The sequence below is a fragment of the Chenopodium album genome, chromosome 15 (assembly GCF_948465745.1).
Source record: "Chenopodium album chromosome 15, dcCheAlbu1.1, whole genome shotgun sequence".
NCBI classification, from domain to species: domain Eukaryota; kingdom Viridiplantae; phylum Streptophyta; class Magnoliopsida; order Caryophyllales; family Amaranthaceae; genus Chenopodium; species Chenopodium album.
In genome coordinates this window covers 39356019-39374924 of record NC_137848.1, presented here as the reverse complement: position 1 = coordinate 39374924, position 18906 = coordinate 39356019, and the positions used below count along the sequence as shown (strand labels likewise).

Here is an 18906-nt window from a genome sequence, read left to right as displayed (position 1 = left end):
TCTTGTGGAGTTGTGTTGGTCAGATATTAATTTTTATCAGTTTTGATATTGGATTGAATAGTTACACAATTTTTAATCAATAACATCCCCAAGTTAATACGTACATTCTTAATCGTCATTATAATCTATCTCATTTCAGTGTTTTGTAGCTACTTAAGTGCTTGTTTGGTTGAATTTTGGAATATTGCCTTGGTAGATGCTTTTTCCATGTAACTTGTACTTCCTCCGTTTTTTTTATTATTGCACCATAAGGGTTGGGTATAAATATTTTAGTGGTGGAAAAAAGCAAGAGAGAGAAAGGTAAAAATACAAATTGCTCATGTGACATTGATAAACTAAAAAGTAAGTGTGAAAAAGTAAGGGTATGTTGGGTATATGTAGTGTGAACACAAATAATTTTTTTCCTAAAGAGGAAATGGTACAATATTTGTGAAACTTTCTAAAAATACAAGTGGTGCAATAATAAAAGAACTGAGGAAGTATTGATTATCTTTGTGCATTAGGAAGTGATTTTTAAGGGGCAAGTTCTTTCAATGGTAAGACATTTGAAGGGTAATATGGTCACCAATTATTAAAAATATTTTTTATAAGTTACTTTATAAAGAGAAACTTCCTCAGACCCAAAAAAAAAAAAAAAAAAAAAAGAAAAGAAAAAAAAACAGTGACTTATTTTGTATCAAGGTGGTATATGTCTCCTCTATGACTATCTCTATCAGTCCTTTGTCTCTCTACAACACTTTCTCTTTCCTCTGCAAGTATCTCTATTTTTATTATATTTATTAATAATTAAAGATATTAATCATATTATTAATTAAAGTTTTACAATGACATACATGTTTAGTTGAAACACGACATTTATTTTAAAATAGGAGTGTCGAATATCATTCAAAATGCATGTCACGAACTCCCGATACTGTGTTGCCAGCGAAAGGAACAAATTAAGTAGGTTTTATGTCAATGTAATTGTTGATGCATTTTGACATTAGTCCACAATACCAGTCGATAAGGCTGTGTAAGAAACTCATGTCTGTTTTCTTTCTTTTCTCAAACTTTTTTGGGTTTATTTTTTGTTTTGTTAGTATGGGTCAGCTTTATTCTAACTGTGGAAATATAGATATATCCTCTTATTTTGGTAGCAATTATTAAACAAGGGAGCATTAAAGTTAGAGAAGTCATATTTTTCTTGGCAACGTCCAAAATAACATACAAGTCATTTTCGTGAAGGAATCCTAAGGACTTTTATTTATGGAAAGTGGGCGAGTGTGGAAAGTTAGCTCATTTGTAGTTAATTAATACACCAGCCCATTCTCATCTTACGCCGTCTCTCATTATTAAATTAATTAACTTTTTGACTTATTTAATGAAATATGTATCAAGATGAATTAAATAAATATTATTTCACATGACCATATTTATTGATAAATTATTAGTTGTTATTCCTAAGAACGCCTAGACGTCTAGACCCATACTTAACACAATAGGATAGACCCTTAGGCCTTAGTCTAATTAGAATTGCGTACTCATTTGGGAAACTAATTACATGTATAATTGAAAAAACCTTGAAAATGAAATCCGACTAAAACGCTCAACACATGATAATCTAGTCTACAAGCAATAATTCTAAGGTATATATATTGAACAAAAGGACATCGTGAAGAAAAAGACTTGATAATCTAGACTACAAGCTAAACAATAATACATTCAATAATACAACCAATAATTTTAGTTCAAAGTTGTTTTCTTTCTCTAATTAGTCGTTTTTTTCAGTCACCTCGAAGTGAAAGGGGAGTAGGGTATGAAACAGGAAAGACAAGAAATGAATTTCACATGAATTTCTGATGATAAAGAATCTTTAATTATTCATATATAAGAATTTCTTTTTAGATAGCAAAGAAAAAAAAAAAAAAAAACCGTAGTACTTAAGTCATGTTCACTTCACCTTAGCAAAAATAATTTCGGATCAGTAAAAATAATTTCAGTGCATCAAAAATAAGGTGAAGTTAACAAGGCCTTCATATTGTTTTGGTGTAAAAATCATGGCCTAATTTCAACTCAAATAGAAAGAAATAGAAAGTAATTATGATTCTGAAGAAACGCCTCGATTTTCATGCCATTATCTTTAGGCGTTAAAATTGCTCAATTAAGGTTTTAGAATTTGATGACATCATCATTTTTAATGGGGGCCACCAAAAATGATGTCACGACTTGATAAAATTTTGTGAAATAAGTCTTGTGTTAAATATTGTTAAATAAGACTTAGATCTAAGTGAAATTTTGTGAAATAAGTCTTGTGTTAAACATGTTATTAACTGTTAATAACATGTTTAACACTCTTAACATCTTCACACCATTTTCAATTTCACTCTCGGTACACCATTGAAGCAGCTCGAGCTTCACTCTCTCTTGCGCCACCATTTTAATTTTTCACAGTTGTCTTTCTGGTGGCTTCACTACCGAATTAAACGGAAATCTTAAGAAAAATGGAGGAAAGAATGACATGGTTAACCCCAAAAGTTATGAGTGTTGTCCTCCTCCATTGAAGCCGATTGCATAATTCGATTTCTCCATTGAAGTCTCTCCGTTTCTCCATAAAGACTTTGAAAATTTGGATTTATCTCCATTAAAGTCTCTTCATTAACACTGATTTCTTCAGTTTTACATGGCTCAACAAATTTAGCCGACTTTACGTAGCAAAATGACAAACGTGTCCTTTGAGTAACTTGGATGTTCTCCTATCCCCATAAGTATGAGAAAACAAGATTAATTTAGCCGAAAACAACCGACACATAATACCCCATAAAAATACCGAGCTATTGGTCTAGTGGTAAGATTGTCACCTTTCAACCTTGAGGTTAGGGGTTCAATCCCCACTAGAAACACCTTGAGGGTGGAGATCCCTTACCCTTCCCCCTCACTTTCAAAGTGTCTGATCTGTAAATACCGAACCAAGAAAACCGTGAGGGTGGTCTTTCTCCTTACCTTAAAAAAAAAAAAAAAAAAACCCACAAAAGTATATATAAATAATACCTAAAATGAAATCTCTTAGGAATTACTCTGTATGTTGTAGCTCCACACCTTCACTTATTACTCCTTAATAGTTGCTTCTTCATAATTATTTATTAGCCTACTTTAGTGTTAGTCAAATATATAATAGTCTAGTTCAATGATGTAATAATAAACCAAAAAAATATAAAGGAGAAAAAAAAAAAAAAAAAAAAAAGTAAAACATTTGGCATCGAATACACGACGAACTACAGTACATTATATCAATAAGTGTACATGTTGAAATGCATGTGACAAATCCTTCCATCCAATATTATTTGACAAATTCTCTAAACATGGGACACTCCTCTTTCACGGGCCTTCTATTAAGTAATAATTGCACACCCATTAATTTAACTCACTAACTACCAAATAACTCTGTTAAGATCCATCTTAATTTTAACATAACAAAATCTCACAATTAAGTGTTTCGTACAATATCACTATTAATTTTTAAGTTTATATATAAAAACTAACTTTTGGACTTGAGCGATATTCTTAATTGCTACTCTCTCCGTCCCTGTTTTACATTTCTATTTGTAAAATTACACGGGAATTAAGGAACTTGAAATAAAACAAAGAATAATAAAACAAACTACAATGAGAATTACAAAACATTAATTGATGTCTTTGAGTAAAACAAAGATGAATAATATTTAACGCTGCACATGTCATCAATCCTTTGAAAAGAAAAAGGACCAATAACATTTTTTGGTGGAAAAAAAAGGACCAATCATATTCATCTAAATTGATGCACATGGATTCTGAAAATAAGAGTGAGGATTAGAAAATAAGAGTGAGAAAATAGAGAAAGCATTAATTACAAAACAGAAAAATAAGGATAATTTTAGATATTTGGTAAAATTTACTTATTAAAAAAGGAAAATAGGAATGCAATTTTGAAATACCAAAAAGAAAAGCAGGAATGTAAAAAAGAGACGAAGGGAGTATAATTTATAAATTCTTATATGTGTCTGATCACACCATGTGCCCAACCAATAGGGGTTACTTTGTTAGTATTATAGAAATTACTCGGTTAGTGTTGTAGGGATTACCTGGTTCAGTGTTATATGAGTTTACTCGATGAGTTTTTTAGGGGTTATTAGGTCAATATTACAAGAGTTTCCCGAAGAGTGTAATAAGGATTAATTTGTTCTTGTACAACCAGCCACATGGTATGGTCAACCGCACACAAGACGAGCTGATTGCAAGTATACCAGGCTAATTTATATTCTTATGATCAAATCCCTTTTATTTCATATACATCGTGTGTACTTTTAATCCGAAAGAGGTTAAAATTTTAATGTTTAAACCATATTAGTTGTTAATGTTATAGGCAGTAAAATAATCATGTTTATTTTAAATCTTATTATACTCCCCTCGTCCCTAAATTACATTCTTCCTTTCTATTTTGGGTAGTAAGTTTTTTTTTTTTTTTCTAAATATCCCAAATACACTCTCTTTTTCAGTTGTACTTTTAATGTATAATTAATGTATTTACATTCCACTTTTAATGTTTGGTTGGATAATGTACTTTTTCAGCCTTTAATTTTTCAGAATCCTTGTGCCAAATTACAATGAATATGATTGGTTAAAAATTTTCAATTAAGAACATGTGATTGGTCCTTTTTTTTTGCAAAGGATTGATGACATGTCATGAGTAATCACTAATCTATCTTTGTTTTATTCAAAAATATTATTTAATGTTTTGTACTTCTCATTGCATTATCTAATTATTGTTATTTGTCTTATTCTTTCCTCCTTAATTCCCATGTAAATTTCCAAACAGGAATGTAATTTAGGGACAGAGGGAGTACATATAGATAAATTTTTTTTGTAAACTTTATAACCCGTCTAGAGTGAATTTAACAAAATCTCACATAAATTCGGAAAAAAAAACCCGAAAACGAACCGGACAAAGTATATAAAGACTCTTTTCATTCAGTGACAGAAGCCCCCCCTTTCTCCTGCTAAGAATTTATGTCATTTAAACCGCCCTCTGTCTTTGCTCATCCAAAACACAACTATAACTCAACCACATATCTCACTCTTACTCTCTCCATCCTCCACCATGGGGTGCACATGTTGACAATACTTATGTGCTAGAGGCCTCTATCGTAGACTCAGAGCGCGCAGCGCACAGTTGTCAGACAGACACTGATCCGAAAACCCCGAAAAACCAACCCGAAAACAAGGAGACCATATTAACAGTAGATGGGGGTGTGTTCGAGCAGGCCGAAAAGAGGGAACTATGCATGGGAGAATGATCCAAGAATGTTTATACATAAAATGAGGCTACTGCAGCAGGAGATCAATGCAATATTGAAGCAGAGGGAGGAGGAGACCGAGGTTTACGAGAAGGAACTGATGGTGTTTGCCTTCAGGGAAGCGGAGTGGAAGAAAGAGCGAAAGAAGCTCAAGGAAGAGGTGAAGGGGCTAAAGAAGAGCTTGGAGGAGCGCGAAGAGAGGATCAGACAGATGGAAGAGGAGGCCGAGGGGGGTATTGGAATTGCAAGAAAGAGCGAAATTTCATCTGATGGAGTGTCAACAGATTGTCGTAATAATAGTAGTAGTATTGCTGCTGCTGCTGCGGCTGCTGCTACGAGCTTGTCGTTGATGGAACAGATGAGGGAAGAAAGAGCAAGAAGAGATGAAGCTGTTGAAAAATGGAAGATGTTGTATCTTGCTATTAAGCATGAGCTTGATGATCTGATTCAAAAGACACATGAAGGTACACTTTTCGCCTTAACTAAGCATTCTTTCTCATCATATTCTGTGAAATTCAGCAGCCTAGTTAATGTTGGCTTCATGAAAACAAAATTAGTAGTAATAAATTAGCCTGATTTGTGACAAAAATATGAGCCCTCTCAATCATTATTTATTTATTTATTATATACCCGATTATGATGAGATTTGATTTCGGGTTTTGAGTACCAACTCGCAAGGCTTTACCAATAACATCCAATGCAATGATAAAATTGATAATTGTTTCAATGAATTGTTCTGTTTACATGATAAATGTGAAGATCATGTCCAACTCTAAACTCCAATTTAACCTGTTACAATTTATTTTGAAAATAAGAAGTTACAATTTTACCTGTTACAATTTATTTTGGTTTTATCAGACTAGTGAATTGACAGTTATTAAATTGTGAAGCAGGGACACTAAACTGGAGAGCAGACGAAGAAGAATTGATGGAAGATCTTCAACGGGAGTTAAAGGCGAGGGACGAAACGATTCAAGTGTTAAAAGCACAATTAGCTTCAATGGAAGATGAAGAATATAAGAGGAAAAGGGAAGTGGACATTCTAAGACAAAGTTTGAGAATAATGAGCACCAATAGTAATAATAAGGTAGCAAATTCTTCTGCTCATGTCAAAAACCTCTCTAAGCCCTCAATTCGCTTTGCTAAGCTTGCACTTGTAAACTAGAACATTATATGAATTTTGGAATGGAATGTCTTAGATTGTATCCAATCAAAGCGATAATGTTTCTGTTAATACTAAACTTTACTCATTTTTCGGTTTTTTCATCTGTAAATCTTTGTTGCTGTTTGCTTTGCTACCTTTCAAGCTCCTGAATACATATAAAATGTATGGTATCTAGAAAATTAATGGTCAGAGTAGTGTAATGTGAAAGTCAAAATGGTGCAACTATTTTTATTAAAGTATGGAAGTTCAAGTATTCATATTTGTGTTGCCATGTTAGAGCGTCGATTCCCAAGAGAGAAATTGTAAGAAAACAAAATTAAAAGTGGGAAGGAACAGGGTGATAGATTTGCTTAATCAGAACTCAAGAAAAAAATAATATGACAAAGTAAAAAAAAGTACAAGGCCTTTAAAAAAGAGAATAATATAAGAAATGCCTGGTTTTGGTCTTAACTATTTCTATGCCAGATGGACATTCACTGAGGTTATATGAACACTAGGAAGTGCAGGTCAGAAAACCACTGAAGCAATGCAGTGCCGAAAGCAACTCTGATCCATCTTACCTAAATTATGCTGTTTGAATTTATTTATTAATCTATTTGTTTCGCTTACTTTTTTTTGTTACTACTATTATTGGAGGGAGATTACTAAATGACAAATAACTTAATGTCAAGGTGGTATTCACTTTTAGACTTTGTTGCTCGGAATTGGTCGGTTATCCATATATGACACTCTGACAGTATCGGATATGTGTTCAAGTGTCCAACTCGGCTATTTTGTAATGTGAGTGAAAAAAAATATAAACAGTCAAATGTCCTATCCATGTCCGAATGTCAAGGATTCACACAGGTACTTAAGGTAATGAAGAGTTCGAGTAACATATTTTTTAGATGAGTGAAATAGAATGGTTTGATTATAATTAGTATACAACAAGAAAAGAGGAATACTGAATGGAAATAGTGTTCAAACTTCAAAGAATAACACCATTTGTATCATGCAGTCTGAAGTAGTAGCCACATTCCTTCTGAAAGCAGTTGCTTAAACTATTTTTCTTTAAAGTGTGGCATAGCATCTGAGCTGCAATTTACATTCAAAACATAGACCAACAGCAGGAGGATTAATACATCATAGTAAGCAATATACGTAGCATAAGGACAAGACACCTCGCAAGAAGTTGGCTGAAAGAGTTGAGAGCAGAGACACAGACTGTTGCATAATTATTCCACAATAAAAAAAAGTCACTTACATTTCTTAAAGATACATGATATTTACCACTTTCAATTGATATATACAAAATCTTAAGTTGAACAATTATACATCAAGAAGCATATTTACAGAGCAGACGTGTGAAATGCTTGAGAAAGTTGAGATGCGAGACAAAGGAGGAACAACATCCAGAATCAGATAGTAAGAGAGCAGCTCCAGTGAAAAAGCATTTACTGGGTAGCTGCTGCTAACAGGACCATATTCTGATATTTGGATAGCCAAGAACCATGTACAGCCAAACAGCACATATACACAACCTTTTGTTGTTCTATAAAATAGCATAGATATGACCCCTGCTGCTCTTGCTGCCCTGGTGTATTTTAGAATAAATTCTAAATACCAATATTCTAGATAGCAAAGTGGAAAATCCAATCTCAATTTATGAGGTTCCTGCAGACACCATAGTTTTGGAGTATTTGATACAATGATTCATGAAAGTAAGCTAATTTGAAACTTGACAGTTAGCAACTAACCATCAAACAATGTGCTGTTTTAGCTGACAGATAAACCGTCTCCTTTCTTCTTCACAGGCACAGCAGCAGTCTGATAATTTGACTTAACACTCTGCCACATATAAGGAATTAAACACCAGCATTATATTTCACAACCGTTACCATCACAGCAAAAATGATGAAAAGACCAAAAAATAATGATCCAGAATGGATCCCACTATTGGCCATGATCCTGGGAGGCTTTTAATAACTCATAAGAAACCCTGGTCCAATAAGCAATAATTGGGAGCAGGCAGGGAGGATATTTCTCAAAGAATAAAATTTTGAGAAAAGAGCATCACAATAGTACATATCTGAGGACTAAAAGGAACACAGGTAAAAATAGCTCGCATGGGTTTGTTAAACCCTAAAATCTAAACTATCTAATAGATACCATAAAATCATCCGGGTACCAATATTAAATTGAAGAGTATTGTACTCAATCTATTCTTTTATGTTTAACACAATTGTAGGTATCTCAATTAAAAAAAATTCATATAAAAAGTGATTGCATGTAAATGCAAGAAAAGATGGGTGGTTGTAAGAAAAATTGAATAAAAGATTGTGTGGAATGGTTTAAGTATTGTGTAATAAGAGGAAAAAGATGGAAAATGAGGCATGCCTAAAATAATACGAAGTATAAAACAATGTGAGTAGAAAAAGAAAGGGACAAAAATGAAAGCGAGTAGAACAAATAGTAATAGGTGGAGGTATTTTACTTTTATTTGATTATTCAAACATGCAAAAATAAGACCAAGATCGATTATAGTTGTACTAGTTCATGCTAATAAATCATCAATGATGGATTAGATAGAAAGAAATGGAATAACGGAATAATTGCCTCCCTTTTAATCATTCTAACTCTAACAAATTCCTCTTATAAGCCAGAATTTCACTTCATACGAACCTTACCGATACATTTAAGCTGCATTCCCCAAATACTCTTCCTATATAACTATATCTAGCATAGGCCATCCTCAAACTACGGTTGGGTGGGGAAAGTTGATGCATTACAGTGCTCGTTCATCTATGAATTTCTTACCTCCATTTCAAGGTTTCTACTAACTCTGCCAGTCCGCCAACCCCAAGCCTAGATAAAGGAGGAGGATTATGGTAGGCCAGTGATAGCCAGTGTAAAACTTTGTCACATCGCTTGACTTGCGCCACAATGATTGAGAGTAGTACTAGGATGGGTGACCTCCTGGGAAGTCCTCATGTTGGTTTATGTAGCCAACCCCACTTATGGGATTAAGGCATGGATTAAGGCGTTTAAGAAGAAGAAGATGTGTTTTACGACTTCAAGGTTTTACGACTTCAAGTTTTTACTTTTTTTTTTTTTTTGTTTTTTATTTGAAAGAAAGGTTTTACACGAAAAGAAAGTCCCTAGTACCACTATTAGTGGACCATATCTCTAAGTAATATTTTAGCTGATGGTAATTTCGAACAATGGATAGCCTCTAGTATTAATGGGCTTGTGCTACCAAAGCCCATCTATTGACAATTTCCTCATATCTTTAGTTCACACGAATTACCTTTCAATCAATAAATTTAATCTTTTCATTCCACTTAAGTGGAAGTTCAATGGTTACACTTAAAGGGAGTTTGTTAGGTACAATATTGAATTGAGCTTTTTGTAGCAGTATATAAACATTTTTGCTGGCCTTATGCCACCCATTTGTTGGCGATTTCCTAAAAAAATTTGGTTTATAGCCCAATTTTAGCCTTCTTATGGACGTAGCTCTTAAAGTCATAGGGTTTAGGGAATTCCTTAAGCTTTTTGCCAAGGGGAAGCTTGGATCATATTCGAAAATGTAATACAAGCAATGTTAATCATTGTCATAACTGTGACAGGAAAGTAGTAGTCTATAGTCATACAATTAGGACTGTTGAAAGCCATTTCACATAAAAGTATAAAACATGGGTGGAAGCCACAATTGACAGAATACATAATTTAGTACTCGAGTAATCTAGCTGCATTGGAAAATGATAAAGATAAAAGGGAGTGATTCAAAGTGTGTGTGTGTGTGTTGGGGGGGGGGAGCTTTGTGCGTTCCACCTTTTATGTTTATCCAGAATTTTCTTTTTATGGACAACTCGTTTCATGGCCCTGTCTATGAACGATATGATTTATGATCAAGCAATGTCTTAAATTTGTTTCTACTTCTGATTTTGCACATTATTTTAGTCATGAAGGTAAAATAATTTCCTTTTACTAAAGAATTTTAACAAGAAAGACAATCAACACTTAACCATATCCATAACAAAAAAATCAGGCTTATATAATTTTGGCTTGATAATTGCATATATTTTCAGAAATTTTTTTAATTTTGGCTTATTAACATACAAATTAAGGACCAATTGTATTCTACATAGTTACAAACACGAATACATGTATTTCTATCATGCAATTAAGATTTATCTAAGGTAGGGCCAAAAGAATAAAAATATATGATGCATGTTTGTACTTACTTACATCCAAGTACTGCCTTTCATCTTTCAATCTGATTACGAAAAAAAGAACTTCTTTATCTTAAAATTACTGACTGCATAAACTTTATTTTTTATGAATATTACAGGTCACTTGCATTTAACAATAATGATTCTTATATTTATATAAAACATAATGAAAGACATCCTTTATTACCACGTAACAGGTTTCACCTAGGTCAACTCCTGATTATATCATTCCCTATAAATACGATTAGCTAGGTTAATATCTATCAAGTATAAACCTTTACTCTTTCAAAGAAAAAGGGAAAAAAAAAAAAAAAAAAACAGTATCAACCTTTACCTTTAAAGCTATACATGTTTTAGCTTTCAGCTAAGGTTTTATCTTTATTCTAGCTCTTCTGGTATGAACAATCAAAACCTCTAAGCAACTAACACATTACACACACCAAATATAACCTCCCTTTCAGTTGAACTCACACAAGTGACACAACTTGAGTATAGATCCATAGTAGACTAATCTACAACAATTAAAGTGCTCAGCAAAGAAACTACCTCCAGCAATGAGATATAGTAGAAATCCTCCATATGTTGCATCAATGCGCTTCCATCTCTAATGGCCCGGAAAATATTTATCTCCGTCTGCAGTATCCTGTCCACTAATTCTTTCTCACCTTTCATCTGCATAATATGCAAAAAAAAAAAAAAAAAAAAAAAAAAAAGAGGGAGGGGGGGGGGGGGGGGTGGGAATAAAAGAAATTGATCAATATACAAACAAAAGAATATTGGGTTAAGATGGATTTTGTAATAATAACTGCAATCAATATATACCGTAAAAAATTAAAAATAAATGAATTAAATGCTATACAAATCAGAGATATGTTTACTAAATTGCTGAAGAAGAATACTAGTAAATTAAATATAAGTAATACTAGTAAATTAAATATAAGTTCAGATTCCATGTTGCTAACATAAATGGTACTTGGCAAGTTGGCAATCTGCTTGTGCTGATCCACATAAATCATACCAACTATCTGAGATGTACCTAAAATACTGGACAAATGTTTACAATCTAAAGTCAACAATGAAATAACAGAATGGTTTTAAAGTTAATACACATAGAATCCAGTTGTAAAGGGTACTGGGCATATACTGGCATACACAGAAGCAATGCAAAAAATTGAGTGCAGTAAATAATAGTTTGCAGAACCAAAACAGCTGATTCTAACTTTTGTAGTTTCCTACTCTAGTTACAAAGTGTTCTGATTATAATTAGTAGAAACAAAAGATGCCACAAGACTGGTACATAACTTGTGGAATGACCTAAGCAAGTGTCTGGAGCAATCACTGGCATTCATTGTCATGTTATGTTAGACGCATTTTTTTTCAGAAAAAACATTAATTGTTTAGGTATGTATTTTTGAGAAATATTGAACTGCATAAACATAATCATATACTAAGATTTCCCATGTCTCAACTAATGCCATGTTTGGATAGCAGTTACGGTGGAAAGGGGAGGGGAAGGGTAAGTGAGATGAAGGAAGGGAAGGGGAGAATTTGCATTTTTACTTACAAACCTTTCCAATAATAGAAGGATATGGTTAATTTAAATAACAAAAGGAATATTGATCCTTCAGATCTCTTCCCTAATCTCTTCCCATTCCATAGCCAAACAGGAAATACAAGAGACCCCTAATTCTCCCTGATTTTCCTTTCCCTGTCCTCCAAATTCCTTCTCATTGCCTTTATAGGATGCTTAAAAAGTTTCAAGAAGCTCTTTAAACTATTGCTTCATCTCCCAACCATTCTCAAGAACCGAGAGCCATTTGGGTGCTGGAGAATGGACGAAAAGATAGATCAGTTAAAAATAAAAAATAAAATAAAAAAGTAGCCCATTGGGTTTGCTTCTGATTCTAGTCACTAAGTAGTTCAATTCTGTGCCCTAGATGAGCTGGAACCAAAGAATTTGATTTCTCTTGTGTAATAACTCCAGCTTATTTCAATTCCATGCCAGATTGCCAGAGGAAATGGAGTTTGTACCCATAATACAACCTTGTCGTATGTAGGCTAAAGGGCTAATAACTAATTGTTATCGGATTAATATTGTAGAGTAGGCAAAAGGGCTACCTGAAGTCTGATCTGATCTTGTCATGTGTTTGTTTCATCCCTGAGATATTACTAACATGAAACTAGGAAATAGACCAAGCTTTGCATCCAATATCCAACCAAGACCCCACCTTAATCTGTTAGTTGTTGGGTGACACCTTAACTTTTATGACTATTGCAAGATGACAATTTTTGTTAGTTTCCACCTGTGTGACCTGATGCTTCAAAGGGGGGAAATGAGAGTAGGCACTGCAGACCTGGGAATCAATCCAGATCCAGCATCTAATGAATTATTAAAGGGAGCAGTTTAGCTTCTATAAAACTTCACATTCACCATATATTTGCAAAGAAAGGATGGGGGATGCATCCTAAACTTTAATAGGCGTCTACAACTTTCCTCTTTTATCCTTCAACTTCAACTTCAAATTTCTTTTTTATTTTTTTTTTTTAATTTTTTTTATAGCTTTTAGTAACTTTATTACTCAAATTCTGATTTCTGCATTTATCATCATTCTTATGAAAAATAGTACCATATATATTTCAACATATTTCATATTTAACACCAAAGATTCGAATATGTACTACCTCCATTCCTATTTTATTTCGACATTTACTATTCTCACAAGAATTTAGGCAATTGGCCTGGAGATAATGTAGTTGACATGGTGAATGGATGGATAAAAAAAAAGGTGGGTGGATGAAAAGAGAGAGTGAATGAAAAAGTGCAAAGGGAAGTAAGGTAGTAAATGGGTTTGCAAAAAACAGATAAAGCAAAAGCGTAAAGAGCTTTAAGGAACAGACTAGTGGGGAAAGTGTTAAAAAAATTTAGGAATGGTGGTAATGGGAACATTGAGAGTGTCACATAAGACTAAGACTCACCACTCACATGCCAAAATGTGACCACGTTGTTTCAAATGGGTTGTTTTGTAAAGTATTTTAAATTGACAAACCAAAAATAATCTGGTTCATGTGTATTAAAAATAAAAATAAAAAGACCTCATCCAAGTCAAACATCCCGACCCCAAAATACCCTCGATTGAATATTACATTCCGTATTTCACTTTAAAGTTAATATCTAAACAGAGATACATGACCTAAGCCTCTTATAGTCTACACTAATAGCATATAATTATTATAGATCCTAAATGACTTTATTAAAATCAAATTTGCATCATGGCATGTTCTGTGATTGACACATCACTTCCTTTCCTGCAGCACTGCGATTGCTACATAAACCTTATCTTTGAAGTTTGAACCATCCTAAACGCTTTTTAAGAGCATCAGGAAAATATGGGACATGTAGAGTTTCTGGGAAATAAAATGTTGTAGATATTAATTTTATATAAATAGATAGAGTTTAGAAAGCTTTTCCATAAATGAATAACATGGAGTACATCAAGATAAACCAAAAGGTTTTCCATAAATGAATAGCATGAATTATATCACGGTGTCCAAGTATAAATTTTTCTACATATTTTGAAGATTTACAATATTCATACCATTGATAGCTCAAACTAAAAATAAGATCCATTATTCATATACTTATGCAATCTACAGAATTTTAGGGGATTAAGAAGAGGAATAATTATATCATGAAAAATTTAGGTGCACCTGAGGTTTTTTTTTTTTTTTTTTTTTTCCCTTACTAATTTGATATGTTTTACTCATCAGATCTCCAAATGAGCGAAAATTGGGCAAATGAACAAAAAATACCTTCGGTTTCACACTTTTTATGAAGTTAGTATGATTATTCTACAATTTATTACAGTATAACCCCATGCATTGAAATTTTTATTTATCTAGTAAATACAAATAAACAAACAAAATTTGAAAAAGTAAAAATTAAGTAAAGGCGAGAGATAAAACAGAACATACAAATTCACTGACTAAAACATCAGGTGTTGCTTCCCCAATCACATCCCCTTGATAGCCATCTCCAGAAAGCTTGACATGTTCCTGAAATGTTGCATACATATGAACAATCATATAACCAATAATGATGCCTGAACGCTAGCAGTCATATTTTACATGTAAAATGGTGTGAAGTGTGTAAAAGGAAAGCATCTCCTGCCTACAAAAAAAATCTGTAGAACTTAAACAGTATATGAACGTACTGGAGCATTCTCCTGATTTCCAGCAGTCAAATATATAGGCTGAGCCACATGACAATAACCCATCAAGCGAGGGACAGTTGGTATAATGTCTCTGTGGTTCACCACCCTCCAGCTATCTTTCACTCTCTACAAAGATAATGTCAACAATGTACAAGAACATCAGTCGGAACTCAGATGGCAGCAGACTAACAATTTATAATGTAAAACTCTAAACATATACTTCCTCTGTTTTTTTTTAGTTGACACCTTTCCATTATCACGCTTGCCACGCTTGCCAACGCATATTTTTAACAATTAATATCTCTAATTATCAACATTGTAAAATTATAAAAAGTGGATATTAATAAAACATATATTGAAACGATTCAAACAAGATCTCACATGAATATGTTTTATCATATCTATAAACCACAAAAGCAAATCAAAGCGTGTTGTGTGAATAGCGTAAAAGTCAAACAGTGTCAACTAAAAAAAAATAACGGAGGAAGTATTATTTATAGTATTGAAAAAACTTGTATGAAATGTATTCACTTTTTTTATTTTTTTAATTTGAGGGAGAGAAATTATATCCAGCTGAAGTCAATGTTTTGTTAGCAGACACCAGGAGTTTCAGAGTAGAGAAAAGGAACAGACTAGAAAATGAGAGGATGCTGCTAACTAATAATCACCATGAATTCATCATCAGCAAGTAATAATAAGATACATCAGACTGCTTGAATTAGTTAATAGGCTAGTTATGCGTAACATACAATGCCTTTATAGTGCAAGATAGAGATATATACAGTCTGAACTTCTATCCAGCCAAAATGATACCATTAAAAACATATTTAATGTCCTCGTTATAGGCCACATCAAGCTAGTAGTCTGTTTAAGCACTTCACTAAAAAAAAAATAAGAATATTAATAATCATCCTTTATAATTTATACAAATGTTGACAACAAGCCCCTAGTTAAGATACTAAGAATCAAATCATCATTTATAGTACTCTAAAACCTGTGGCGTATAAAAGTGGAACAGAAGGTTAAATTTTTGCTTAAAACAGATATGGATTATAAAGTTTATGTTATGAAGCTTGCTTTTATCCTTTTAGGACTAAGGCTTTGTTGTTGTTGTAGTTGTTGTTGTTGTTGTGGAGCTTGCTTTTATCCCATAGTGATATAATGACCTCCGGGCAACTTAGTGTCCTTTGATAATATTGAGTTTTGAAATATTATAAATTAAGAGAAGCATGTATTAGCAAATAATACAGAAAGGTTGGACGTCTTTAATGATTGACTTTGAGAATATGAAAGAAATAACTAAAATAAAATAGTAATTTGATTTTCCTGCTTTTGTGAGGAAACATAATAACACATGGTAGGTTTTTCCTTGCACCTTTTGCTCATATGTTATACTTATTGAAATTATAATTTTTGTCATCTTTGTAACTAATTAGAGATCTATTCCCCGGATTGCGTTACATGTTAGAATTGGGGTACTTAGTCAATGGTCATAGAATTTTCTTATTTTTTTTGTTAGTTATCTTTCAAATAACAAAAGGTAGTTCCACAAGTCACACAAAGTGACTAGAAAGCTCATTTCAGTCTCACTAGCATTCTCTTACCTCGAATAACTTCATTTTTATACATTATTATGTGTGCCTCGTAATATATTTGTAGTTCATTGTTTTACTCCTTTTGCAAGTTTTTCATGAGTTTTGTTATGATTGAATGTGGAATGTTGGATATGAAGGCTTTGATGAGTCTTTTGATTGAATGTGGAATGTTGGATATGAAGGCTTTGATGAGTCTTTTGATTGAATGTGGAATGTTGGATATGAAGGCTTTGATGAGTCTTTTGAAAGTGGTTCATTGGTTTTGATTTGCCGTTTAATCAAGCTAAAGTTTGCCTACTTTAGGTTGGTGTTTGGTCTTTTTCCTGATTTTATGGCCTACTTAGCCTAAAACTATTGCATTATGATGCAGATAACCTTACTTCTCACCCTTATACATGTGCATTACAGAAATTATTTTTCCGCATGGCTTGATTAATTAAGATGCTTTGGTTAAGTTAGTTGCCTTGTGTGAGTTGATTTGATCTGGTTGATCGTTTGATTTGATGACATTGATGAGTTTGATTGGTTGATGATTTGATGAATTATGCTCCCTTTTAATCCAAACCCCAAAAATTTAAATTGCTTTCTTCAAAATCTAAAGCCCTATACAAATAATAAAATCTAAACATATTTACCTTTTCATGTAGTTTTTGTTAGTATAGTTCTTTGTTTTAATTGCTCCCCTATGATGATATTAATGAATGGATGATTAGATTTAGTTTTATTCCTTAACTATGAAAGTTTGAGAATGGATGGGTGTCTTTGGTTGAGCTTAGAAGCCAATTTATTGTAGCTAGTAAGGGAAAACCTCTTAGAAAATGCATAATTTTGGGTTGGAGGATTGGGATAGGATGGTGTAGCTTTCCCTAGTGATGTGCTAACGTCTACTGATTGAGGCCTCGCCTCTACACAATTCATGTGTGATTTACTATTTCTCGTCGAAGCCATCTGCATCAAGAACTTGCATTGTGAATCTTAGAAAGTGACTTAAACAGTTTGTTTAAATTAATTAAGGAAATTTTTCATTTTATCTTCATAGGAGTTGGTTTTTTTTGTTGTTGTATATAAGACTGTTGTTTAGTTTGGCATTGTTACCCCCCATTTGTAACCGTTTGCCTTCTTTATATCCGCATTACAAGCCAAAGTGTTAGGATCCAACCTCCTTTTTATGTATTAGGTGCCCTTTTAATGCTTTCTTAGAGTTTACTTTAAGTTTTCTAGGTTTTAAATGCATTTATTATGTTACTGCCGTTGTAGTGTTTACTAGGGATTCTATGTAAATGCTAAATAAAGCTCTTTAGAAGGTGAATGATTGAATGAAATAAAAAAGCCTTCTGATGTTGCTTTGCTTTGTTTGTTATTAGAATTTTATAGATATCGTGTCTTACTTGCTTATTAGCTTCCCTCCCCACTAACTTGATGCACTAAGAACTCATGGTTCGGACCCGCTTGTGCCCGCTTTGAATTATCGGTTGTCACACCACCCGCACTAGCATGGGCAGTCTGCATATATCCAAACAATGAAAGTTAAGAAGTGCGAATGGACGCTAGCGCCCTTAAGATTTAATTGCTCACTTGTGTTTCTTTGTGCTCAAAAGCCCCATTTCCACACATGGCTTGCGCCCTTGCCGCCAAAAGGCAAGAGCGCGCCGAATCCCAGACCGTGACAGTTGGTATCATAGGTCCAAACCTCGTAGTAAAACACCCGTATAGGCACCAAAGAGGTCTACACCAAGATGGATTTAGAAGAAAGACTTTTGTGGCTCAAGGCCCAGGCAGATCGATGGTCCCAACTTGAAGTAATTATGCCCCGAACAAATTATGAATTTGATGGAGGACTGAGTTGCGCGCCGCGAGCAATTGAACTTTGCTCAAGGACAAGCCGATGAAGCACTAAAAAAATGTGATACCCTGATGCGCATTGTAGGCAAAGATGTCAATGGTATTGGTGCGGCGCTAGAGATGGCAAAAAGTTGATAACTTCCACTTCGACATGGAGCAGTATTTTTGCATATGTCAATTGGGTGACGACTAGAAGGTAGATACTGCGATCATGTAAATGTCTAAAGATGCTAAGCTTCGGTGGCGCACCAAGCACGTAGACATCAAAGCAAGAAGAGTTAAGATACAAACATGGGCAGAGTTCAGGAATGAACTCTAAGAAACAACACAAACTTTGATGCTAAGAAGTTGCAAGAGTTCCTAGTATTTATTTATCCACTTATCGTGACCTTTTTAACACGATTTTGTAGTCTTTTCCCATACTTTAATCCCTTTCTAACTCCTTTTGTTTATAATTATAGCTTTTGGTATTTCCGTCCCTCTTTGTGTGTTCTCTCATGTTTTGTAGGTGCAAAGACAAATTGAGGATTAAGCCAAGGTAATAAAGAACCTTAGTGCAAGCAATGAACAACA

General features: G+C 33.5%; 2 protein-coding genes across 6 annotated transcripts in view; one reads left to right on the top strand and one right to left on the bottom strand.

The window, feature by feature from the left end:
• The first annotated feature begins 4996 nt into the window (after positions 1-4996).
• LOC145582204 (uncharacterized) lies at positions 4997-6569 on the top strand. The gene is made up of 2 exons (XM_081639206.1): positions 4997-5773; positions 6203-6569. The coding sequence occupies exons 1-2, from the start codon at positions 5257-5259 to the stop codon at positions 6472-6474; spliced, it is 789 nt and encodes a 262-aa protein (XP_081495332.1). The 5' UTR covers positions 4997-5256; the 3' UTR covers positions 6475-6569.
• Positions 6570-7627: 1058 nt separating this feature from the next.
• LOC145583138 (uncharacterized) overlaps positions 7628-18906 on the bottom strand; it is a 29113-nt gene continuing 17834 nt past the window's right edge. For 3 of the 5 annotated variants that reach the window (XM_081640297.1, XM_081640296.1, XM_081640298.1), the window contains 5 exons: positions 14897-15022; positions 14658-14738; positions 11232-11357; positions 8211-8301; positions 7630-8127 (listed from right to left, as the gene is read on the bottom strand). In XM_081640297.1, coding sequence (XP_081496423.1) covers positions 8230-8301; positions 11232-11357; positions 14658-14738; positions 14897-15022 — 405 coding nt within the window. In that variant the 3' untranslated portion in view covers positions 7630-8127; positions 8211-8229. Of the gene's footprint in view, positions 8128-8210; positions 8302-11231; positions 11358-11422; positions 11730-14657; positions 14739-14896; positions 15023-18906 lie in introns of those variants that run through there. The other 2 variants (XM_081640294.1, XM_081640295.1) reach the window with 2 other exon arrangements.

Coding starts and splice junctions, on each gene's coding strand:
- LOC145582204 (XM_081639206.1), top strand. CDS start 5,257: ATGGGGGTGTGTTCGAGCAGGCCGAAAAGAGGGAACTATGCATGGGAG. Junction 5,774..6,202: donor GATTCAAAAGACACATGAAG/GTACACTTTTCG, acceptor ATTGTGAAGCAG/GGACACTAAACTGGAGAGCA.